This window comes from Ascaphus truei, chromosome 1, assembly GCF_040206685.1.
Source record: "Ascaphus truei isolate aAscTru1 chromosome 1, aAscTru1.hap1, whole genome shotgun sequence".
Taxonomy (NCBI): domain Eukaryota; kingdom Metazoa; phylum Chordata; class Amphibia; order Anura; family Ascaphidae; genus Ascaphus; species Ascaphus truei.
In genome coordinates, this window is record NC_134483.1 from 215068247 (window position 1) to 215079759 (window position 11513).

The window sequence follows — 11513 nt, forward strand, 5'->3', positions numbered from 1 at the left end:
GGGGTAAATAATTGCACAAATAAAAAAATAAAAATATTAAACATTTTTTTTATTTAAAAAAATCTTACTTAAGACTTAATTTCACTCACACAACATATACACACACATACACACACATATACACACATACACACACATATACACTTACCTTCAGTTCCCGGCACTATATACAGGAAAAGCATGCGGCACGTGCACGCACGTTCGCGTAGGAACGCACGGCCGCATCCTGTATATAACAGCCCTAAGTATGTCCAAATGGGGGTTCTGGTGCTACATCCGGTATACTTGAATATATGGTAAACCTAAGAAACAGAACCCAGTGGGTATGAGCATTCGAAGACTCTAGCTTAAATTATGGTAAGTGTCTCGATGATAAAATGTAAACTTTTAATTATAATTCAAAGTAAAATAAGGTGGTGCATATAATAGTAAACTATTACACTAAATATTAAAAAGAGTTTATCCTCAAAGGCTAGATGCCACTGAATTAGCCTGGAAGTTTTATCTGGAAAACTGTCCGGAGGGGTTAAATGCCTTTCTGGGTAGTATGGTAATTTGTTGCAAACAAGGGTTAATTCCCCTCTTTTGTGTGCCGGTGACTCTGTATTTTTACCCAGCGGTATTCAGTATGATTGTCCACATGCATGTTTGTATATATAGTAACCTTATTGGTCTCTTGAAATAGCACTGGAGTTAACCCCTTATTTACAGTAGGTAAAATTAAAGCATAAAGTGCTGACTATAAACCATGGGCGTCCGCAGGGGGGGGCAAGGGGGGGCGCTTGCCCCCCCCTGGATCCTCGCAGTCGCAGCATTAATTTAATAAAATATGCTGAGGGAGGAAGAGGCAGCTGAGCCGCGGCCCGGGATTGGATGGGAGGCGGGGCTAGCTGCAGCAGTCACGCAGGGGTGGGGGCCGCCACGTGCTCTCCCGCGCTGACCGCTGTAACTCCCCATCCGGACCGGCACCCAGACTCTCCCTCTGGCCCTGCTCCCTCCTGCACCCCGGCAGACGGCAGTGTGGCCGCATTATCGCATAAGGTAGGGAGTGGGACACGTGGGACCAGGGAGAGATGGCATAGAGATGCGGGGGAGAGACTGATATTGGGGGGGCAATTTGGCAAAGAAGCTTTGGGGGGGGGCGAGGGAGATTGGGGGTGGGGGGAGGTTGGGGGGGCAAAGAAGCTTGGGGGGGCGAGGGAGATTGAGAGATGGGAGATGCAGAGGGGGGGGGGAGGAGAGATGTGAGATGCAGGGGGGGAGAGATGTGAGATGCAGAGGGGGGAGAGATGTGAGATGCAGGGGGGGGAGAGATGGGAGATGCAGGGGGGGAGAGATGGGAGATGACGGGGGGGAGAGATGGGAGATGCAGAGGGGGGGGGAGAGATGTGAGATGCAGGGGGGGGAGAGATGGGAGATGCAGAGGGGGGAGAGATGTGAGATGCAGGGGGGGAGAGATGTGAGATGACGGGGGGGAGAGAGATGTGAGATGCAGGGGGAGGGGGAGAGATGGGAGATGACGGGGGGGGAGAGATGGGAGATGCAGAGGGGGGAGAGATGGGAGATGCAGGGGGGGAGTGAGATGGGAGATGCAGGGGGGGGGAGAGAGATGGGAGATGCAGGGGGGGGAGAGAGATGGGAGATGCAGGGGGGGGAGAGATGGGAGATGCAGGGGGGGAGAGAGATGGGAGATGCAGAGGGGGGAGAGATGGGAGATGCAGGGGGGGGGAGAGATGGGAGATGCAGGGGGGGAGAGAGATGGGAGATGCAGAGGGGGGGGGGGAGAGGTGGGAGATGCAGGGGGGAGAGAGAGATGGGAGATTCAGAGGGGGGGAGAGAGATGGGAGATGCAGGGGGGGAGAGAGATGGGAGATGCAGAGGGGGGGAGAGATGGGAGATGCAGGGGGGGGAGAGATGGGAGATGCAGGGGGAGGGGAGAGATGGGAGATGCAGATGGGGGGAGAGAGATGGGAGATGCAGAGGGGGGGAGAGTGTGTGTATGAATAATGTGGTGCAACTGCATGCAATGGTGTTTTTTTAATATTTAATATTGCTTTATTAACCTTCAAGCTTTCTCAAATTTGCTTGAAAATACACCCTCGGGGGGGGGGGGGGGGGGGAGAAACTCCCCTTATGCTGGTCGTGCTCGCTCGCCACGGTGCACTCACCACCACTTTCACGCCAGGCACTGGCCGTTAAAATTATGCCCCCCCCTGAAAAAATTTCTGCAGACGCCCATGCTATAAACGGCAAAAAGTACTGACTGCAATACAATCTCTACATGTGAAATAGAGAAAGTAATTTTTGGCAGTTTAGAGCAAAAGTGTCACTAATGTGACGCCATACAGGGATTGCTCATTGGTATATAGTGAAAATGGCTAGTATATAGCAGTAATTATATTAACATACACCTCCCCATACCTCTTTGTCACTGGTCTTTGTAACTATGTAACCAACATAAGTAACTCTGTCTAAAAGAAGCGTCTGATTCTGCTCAGTACGGCTGGAGACATGTCAGCTAAGTTGTTACATACCATATTGTTAGTATCAAAATTGCAACTATGTAGCCAACATGAGTAACTCTGTCTAAAATAAGCATCTGATCCTGCACAGTGCTGCTGGAATCAAGACAGGTAGGTTTTTCATACCATCTTCTTAGTAACAGGCGGCCTCTCTTGTTTTGTAGCTTTCTTGCAGCTGAGGCTTTTTTGCCAAGTGAGATAGAGAGGAGTCTGTATAGTCTGCGGCTAAGGTAATTATAATGTGGTGTTATGGACCACTAACCTCGTTCCACGCAACCTTAACTTAAAGAGCATCATATGGAAAGCAAAGTGATTCAAATTAGGATGTTTAGTATACAGATGCAGCGGCCGTTATTCAAACATTTCACGCGTTGTATACCTCGGAATACCCATGTCATGGCGCGTGATTTCTTCCAACCTTCCCGCCTTAAGACGCTAGTGCAGAAGATGGCATTTTAGTGTTTTGATTTTAAACACCTGAAATTGACACATTAGCACAGTACTGTACACATTACAATTCATTCATTTCATTGCATATAATTGCACACAATCCATGAAATACTGTACATTTCATTTTTTTTGTGGTTATCTAAAAGGTTATTTGTCATAAACAGCACACATGCAGAATTATATGGGAAGTAGTCATGTTACTGGATAGCTGACACACTGGGGGCTGGACCGGATGTGAACGAGGACCAAATTGCACTGCTAATTCCCTTATGTACAGATGCAGCGGCCGTTATTCTAACACTTCACGCGTTGTATACCTCAGAATACCCATGTCATGGCGCGTGATATCTTCCAACCGTACCGCCTTAAGACGCGAGTGCAGGCGAGTGCAGAAAATGGCATTTTACTGTTCTGGTTTTGAAACACCTGAAATTGACTCAGTAGCACAGTACTGTACACATTACAATTCATTCATTTCTGCCAGGGATACAAGACAGAATCCATGAAATTCAAACAAAGCAACCGCGATAAACACGTGTGCCTGGGGCGATTGGCCGCGTTAATGCCGCGTGGAATACAGCAGCGCACACGAAAACGGCTCCATGAAATGTTCGAATAACGGCCGCTGCATCTGCATAATACCTTAGACTAGACTGATACTATATTGTGGTGTTACGGACAACTAGCTTCATTACACATCTATTGATGTAGATCACTCAGGTCAACACAGGGTAATGATTCCCCCGCTACACACAATATGAGCAGTAACTATTTTTTACATCACACATTACACAAGTAAACTGACCAGCATAAACCTGCTATCGATATGATGTTAGCTCAGCTAAAGTTGCGTGTAATGAGGCTAGTGGTCCATAACACCACAATATACAATGTACAAACTCAGTTTGAATGGGACTGCATGGACCCTCGCTGTGTTAATCTGATGGGCCATTAGTCTGGCTGCAGAAATCTCACAGAAATGTTGCAGCGTTATTGTGAGATAGCCCCAGATTTTTCAAGGCAAGTGGTCGGATACTGGTGGCTGCATCTGTAACAAAAAGGAAGAGCGCATGTATAAAAAATAACAATTTATTAAAATCGGAACAACAGATGCCCACTCACAATTTGTTAGATAATAATAAGCATTTAGAGGTATTCAAATCACCCAGACTGGCTGATGTATTCCAATAATGCAGTGATGATAGCAATGATGATATATATATATATATATATATATATATATATATATATATATATATATATATATGCAAATATAGCTGTATGCTCATCTGCATGTCTTAGGCAGGTCTGCAACCCCGCCTTTCCCCATTATCACCCAGCATACAGCACTTCCACTGCAGCAAGGGATTCTGGGAAATTACATGCAAATGAGCACACAGTGTCACTTTTTGCCTCAATAACCATTTTTAACATGGTTCCCTATAGGCTTAAGCTTGCTGCATGGTCACAGCTTTGAGCACAGCCAGGGTTAAGGTGCATACCCAGAAAACCACCCACAGACAGCCGTTTCGACCTTGATGGGTCTCATCAGTGTGGGGTTGATTTTACTGGGAATGCAAGAGAGGCTATGGGATAGGCTAAACCATAATACTGAGTTAAGTTATGGTGAGTAAAAAAAGTGACAAAAACCCTCCACAGGAAAGCAAATATGCAAATATAGCTGTATGCTCATCTGCATGTCTTAGGCAGGTCTGCAACCCCGCCTTATATATATATATAAAACAAAGGCAAAAAGAAGCGCCATATTATATTATAGTATGGCATAATATTGTTTGTAAAATTGACAGTGCTTTTTTACTATTTGAAGTGAGAGCAATTCCTGGTGGCCACTTTCTGTTTTTTTAATAAATTGTCAATTTTACAAACAATATTATGCCATGGAGCTGGCGCTTCTTTTTGTCTTTGTTTTATAGATTCTAAGGAGTAGCCTACTCCACATTGTGACTGACAATTAATCTTTGTATCTGGACTTTTTTTCTCATCTATTTCCATCATTTGTACTGGTTTGTTCTCTGATATTCACGTTATATGGTTTAATTATTTAATTCTCTTATTGCTTTAATTATCTATTTAGTATTATTACACAAGCACTATTTGATTATTTAATAATTTAGTCCTATTCACTATCACATTAGAACTCACTTACCACACATAGCGCTACTCTTTGTTCCTTGTTTTTGCTATTTATATATATGTATATATGTATATATGTATACATGTATATCCACAAGGAGACAAATTAGACCTCAAGCACTAAAGACCAATCATTCTACTTCCAATCATTTTCAAGATGTTTACAAGATACTCACAAATCGGCTGCAACAGACCTTAGATTTTACCCAGTCTAGAGAACAAGCAGGATTTTGCAGTGGATACAACACAATGGACCACATCCAAGTTGTACAAGAAGTGATTTCCAAAGTAATTAATACGATCTACCACTCAGTTTAGTATTTGTAGATTACGAAGAAGCATTTTCATTCTGTCTGCACCTCAGCAGTCCTAGATACATTAAGAAGGCACCTATGCAGTAAGCATTCATAATAAAAATTGCTGGGTGATTTATATCGCTTTTTTTTGAGCGTTGCTATCACGGTATTCAGAAAGCCTCGATTGCCTTGTACAACAGCCAATCAGATTGGGGAATTTGTTCCCACAATCTGATTGGCTGAAATACCACGTGAAGCCGGCCACCTTGGATTTAGTGATGTCATGTTAAAGGGAAATGAAGCACAGCCATTGTGATTGGCTGGCATCATTCCCTTTAAATGACGTCATTAAATTTTTTTTAAATCGGCACATGGTTTTAGCAGCAAATCAGAAGTCTGTTGAACCAGTTCTCGCCCAAATGTGACATCATAAGCCATATTTAAGGCCGTGACGCCCCATTTGAGCCAAAGAAGATGACAAGACAAAATCAGTTGGGATCTACCAGGGTTTTTTTTGGATTGAAAGAAGACAGAAGATTAACAAGATAAACAAATAATTAAAGAAGAAGAAAGAAGAAGCTGATTAAAGACAGAAGAATGAAGAATTTGGTACCTGATCCAGATCTTCATGGCGGATGGCATCGGATGCTGTTTGAGACTTTCGTGGTACGTGAGCTTCCTTTTTCCCCGGGAGTCGGAGGGCCAGTGCTTCTAAAGGTAAGTAATATATTGCATGTTTGGAAATGTATTTTTTTACAGGTTTTTCCATTGGATGTGTATTTTTTTCTTTTTTTCTTTCCACACTGTCTGATAATGTATTCATCTGTACCACTTTAGGGTACAGATCAATACATTATTAGGCCAATAATTTGTTTTTAATTTCTTGCTTTGTATTGATGGTGATTTTTTTCTATGTATGTTTATTATGTGGTTGTAATTGTTTGTAATTTTGCTGCCTTATTTTAATTTTTTTTGGCCGGTTGATTTTCGTTTTTAATTAATGATGTCTTGTGTTGGGATGTCTTTTAATGGTTGTGTTGCCGATATTTTTTCAGAATTAATTTCTTTGTTGGTTACTGTTTCAATTATTTCATTGTTGTTTTATTAATTAATTGTGTTGATTGGTTAATGGTTCAATTAATTCCTTGTTGAGCTGGTTAGTGCTTTTATTAATTGCATTAGCTGGCTTTTTTATTTAATTATTGAGTTGGGGTGTTTCGGTGGTGTTTAATGTTTTATTATTGTGTCTTTTGTGCATTAATGTATTTTGATTAGGGTTCCCATTGAGTGCTATAGAGGCTTATCATGCCCATATTATTATATGGCATGATGTACCACGATACCACTCAATGGGTACAGGGTGGGTATAGTGGGTCTGAGGTAGGTGGTTAGGCCTCCTGGGTGGGTAGCGGGGCAGGGTGGGTTAACCCCTTAATTACTATAGCGGTTATAGGCCATTAGAATTGATATATTATGAATGCATGCTTTTTGGCAACGGAAGACAGGGACCTGTAGGATCCTGATGAGGACGCCTTTCATATTGGCTGTGGTAAGTAGAACTGTATTTATTTACATTATGCTGGCTAATGTTGTGTTTAATAATGAGCAAATAATCTATTATCCATATCATAGTTATTTTTCCCATTACTGTACTGTATGTGTTTGGTGGGGGGGGGGGGTAGAGGGGGTAGGGGGGTAGGGGTATTGATTTAAATGTAGGCCATGTTTTATTTTTTTCAATACAGGATTGCTACCGCAGGCCTGCATGGACCCCCGGACACCCAAGGTACCACCCGAGGACCCCCGGACGACCACAGGTACCACCTGCGGACCCACGGGGGATGCCTGCGGGGAAGAACCGGGGACCCCACAACTGTGGGGGCCTCACGGACATGCAGGGGCCACCCGAGGACCCCAGACCCCCATGGGAACCAGCTGAGGGCCACCAAACACCTGTGGGGATGACCTGGGGACCCCCAGACACCCGCGGGGACAACCCGTGGACCCCATTGGGACCCGCAGTGACCTGTGGGTACCACCTGGAGGCCATCGACACCTAGCGGGGACCACCCAGAGGCCCCCAGACCCCTGTGAGCACCCCCGGGGAGCACTGTGGGGCCTGTGGAAACCCGTTGGGCTCACCGGGAACCCACGTTGGCCTAAGGTATTAATCCTGTATGTTAAAAAATAAATCATGGTTTTACAGTATGTGGGGGCATGGGGAGTGGGGGGTGTATTGGTCTTTATTAGATATTGTAATGTTTATTGGGGGCCTAGGAGCTGGAATGTGGGGCTGTTATGTGTATTGTTTTTACTGTGGGTAGTGGTGGTGGGTGAAGGGGGTATTAGCCCCAAGGATGGGTGTTTAGGCCTACCGGGTGGGTGATGGGAGGGGTTAACCCCTACATTACCATAGCGGTATTAACTGCCTAGGAAATGAAGGTGTTAAGTCCACCCGCAAACCCCCTGCAAGGCCTAAACACCCACCAAGGGCCAAATACACCTTCACCCAACCCCGCTACCCACAATAAGACTGGCACGGGTGTTTAACCCCTTCATTACCTTAGCGGTTAGCCGCTAAGGCAATGAAGTGGGCTATAAATGCATTTTTCCTGCATCGGATTCATGCCGGAGGTCTCCAGTGCTGGTATTAATGGATATCAGCTCTGGAGACCCCCAGCATCAATCTGATACAGGAGAAAGGCCTGATTTTTTCTATGTCCCATATCGCCGCCTTATCGATGCTTCTCCCTACCCTCCTGTCAACTTTTCCTGGCGATAGGCGTTGATAACACGGCTACTAGAATTGCACGAGTATATGAACATTCCGAAAAGTGTCTATAGGTGGCTTATCGCCGCTCACTCAGTGATTTGGTTTTGAACAAAAAATGTTGTGGCGATTCAGGCCTTTATCGCCCACTTATCGACGATTACTGAATCGGAGTAGGCATTTTGGACGATAAGTGCTCGATAAGTAGCTTATGAACGCTTAATGCATAGGCCACAAGTTTTGATTTGAAGAAGCGTTTATTGATTATATGTAGAACATTTATGAAAAAGCCACATCAACCACTGGATTACATGAAAATACAAGCAAGATAAAGATCAGCAAGATAAAGATCAGCAAGGGCGTGTGACCGTGAGACACCATGTCACCAAAGTTTTTCACTGCAGCACTTGAAACATTGTTCAAGACTTTGGATTGGTAAGAAAAAGGAACCAAAATCCACGGTAAATATTTGCGTTACCTATGATTTGCAGATGACATTGCTATTTTTGCAAGTAGTACAGAAGACCCCCAGCAACAAACTGGAGAACTTACCAAATCAAGTAAGAAAGTAAGCCGTCATATGAATCTCAGCACACCCAATATGGTCAGCAAATGTGTCAACTCTGCAAATATCAAAATAAAACTAGAAGAAGTCGAAGATTACAGTATGTCTAACTTGACCAGTTAGGGAACCTTTAAATTAAATCAATTGGAGAATGAAGATGGGATGGAGCGCATTCAGATGAAACAAGACAATATTTCAAGGGAACCTTTCATTGTGCCTCAAGAGGACAGTTTTCAACTAGTGTTGTCTGTCCGTGCTCATATATGGATGTGAATCTTAAACCGTAAATGCAAAAATAACTCAGATGCTTCAAACAACACAAATAAGTATGGATAGATGTTCCTGGAGACAGGAAAAAGAATGAATGGGTTCAAAACCACACAAATGTCAGTGACATTGGTACGTTGCTGTCTGCAAGTTAGGATACGAACCCGCAGGGCAGAGAAAGGAAGTGATACTCCAAACTTGGCCTGGGATCACAGTCCTAGAAATGCACAGGTAGTGATGCCCAGTTCTGGGGTCGAGGCAGGCGGCAGGCAAGAATAGTCAGGTCACAGTTCCAAGGTTGAGGCAGGCAGAGTACAAGGCAGCGGTCACAAACACATCCCATATATCAATATTATGCATGAGTACAGGCTGGGAGCAATGGGAGCAATTGACTACTTTTTAAAGCCATGGAGCAAGCGCAGACAATCAGAGTCAGAGAGAGGCTGACTTACTATTTCAGCGGGCATCTTAGTTGGGCGAGAGTGTCCTGGTCCTTCAGCCATCTTGGCTGCAGAGCAAATCTTCAAAGTACCCCCTGTGCGACCATCCCCTGGTTTATCAGGATAACGATGATGAAACGCCTAGACCAGGATAGAGGCATGAATATCCCGAGCCTTTATCGAACTCCTCTCTTCAGAACCGTTCCACTTCCAGTCCACAAGATACTGCAGAGAGCCGCTGGACCTACGTGAGTCCCATACACTACCGACACACTTTATTCGAGTGTGGCCGGTACCGCAAGCCGGGAGATTTCCCGGCTTGCTAGTGGCCGCCCCTCGGCGTGCCGCGCGTCATAGACGCGCGGTCACGCGTCATCGGGAGCGTGCGCCCCCTGCACGCGTGTCCAGGGGCTCCCCGAGGGAGCCCTGGTGTCCCGCGATCGCGGGACAGCGGCAGGGGGTTCCGGGGGACCCGGCGGACCCGGCAGCGGTAGGGAGAGCGCCCCGATCGGAGGGCGCTCTTCCGCTGCTTCGGCGCGCGCCCGTCACACTCGGGCGCGCGCCAGGCTACTGCTGCGGCACAGAACGGGCAAATGCTCGAATAAACTGTGCCGCAGCAGTATCTGCTGCACTTCATACTCCAGTTGACTATCAACTGCTACCATGTTAGGAAGTGCTTAAGGAGGTAGAAAAATGATTCCTCAACACTGACTTCAAGAGTGGCACATGGATGGTCAATGGAATCTTCGAGGAAGGAGAAAGTTTCAGTTAAAAAGCAACCTCATTATTTTTTCTGGTCATCTTGTTGGACCAATAAAGCGTGGTCCAAATCTGGTCGAAGGTTGATGTAATCGAATGTTCTGTATAGATAGACATACTTTGTCCCCGTTGACATAAGATGCAATGGCTTCCCTCGTTTGTTGGCTGATTTCTTCTGTCTCTCCATAGCCGTGTGAAGAGTTGCCTGGATGCCCTTCTAAAGATCATGCAGATTCTCTGACTTGGTGTAAGCCACCGGAACGCCTACCTCTGAGGAATGGAGAGGAAAGCTACAGGGATGGGAACCAAATGCAGCAAAAAAGGAAGAACAGCCCAAGAAGTCGTGTGACAAGGTGTTTCTGGCAAAATCTGCCAATAGTAGAAGCTCTGCCCAATCGTTCTGCTGCTCATTGATATAAAGATGCAACTGCGGGTTTTGAGCCAGTTTTGAGGTAAATTCACAAGCATCTCGCAAACACTGAAGGATAGTCCATAGACACTGTAATAGCCCATCGGATTAATACAGCGGGGGTCCCTGCATTTGAATAGGATTCACAGCCCGGTAGTATTACCACACAGCGTAAGTCCCATTCAAACACAGGGACCCCCACTTTGTTAATCCGATGGGGCATTACAGTGTCTATGGACTATGTTGAGGACTTTCACTGACATGTTCATGGAATTCCTTAGAATCTGGGCCAAACCGACAGTTGCATCTGTAGCACCTCAGATACTGTTCAATGGATTGATTGATGTGCTCAGTTTGACCATTCGTCTGAGGATGGTATGCCGAGGAAAAATTAAACTCCATCCCCAAATGCTTGCAGAAAGCCTTCCAAAACCTGGATATAAATTGAGAATCTCTGTCCAAGACTATTTGTGTTGGTAGACCATGCAATCGAAACCCTTCTTTGGTGGAGATGTCTGGCAGCTCTGATGAGGAGGAAAACTTCTTTAACTGGACATAATGTGCTTAATTAGAAAAACAATTGCGGATGATGAGGATGGTCATCATGCCGTGAGAGGGGGGAACTTCCATAATGAAGTCCATGCATCCATGGACTGGCAGGGTGTCGGCAGCGGGTACAGAAGCCCACAATACAACAATATCAGTTTTAACTGTGATCCTGTTCAAACCCCTGTAATCAATACACAGTCTGAAGGATCAGTCCTTTTGGCTACAAAGAAAAAGCCTGCAGCATGTGAGTTGGATTTGGGTATGAATCCATACTTTAGATTATCTTCTATGCCCTCATGGCCTTAGTTTCCGGCTCGGATAGAGGATACATG

General features: G+C 45.2%; 1 protein-coding gene across 1 annotated transcript in view; it reads left to right on the forward strand.

The window, feature by feature from the left end:
• The window catches only part of LOC142492386 (uncharacterized), a 27647-nt gene extending 17010 nt beyond the window's left edge, over positions 1–10637 (forward strand). The window contains exons 3-4 of the mRNA XM_075595054.1: positions 8684–8796; positions 10413–10637. Coding sequence (XP_075451169.1) covers positions 8684–8796; positions 10413–10637 — 338 coding nt within the window. The remainder of the gene's footprint in view (positions 1–8683; positions 8797–10412) is intronic.
• The last annotated feature ends 876 nt before the right edge of the window (positions 10638–11513 follow it).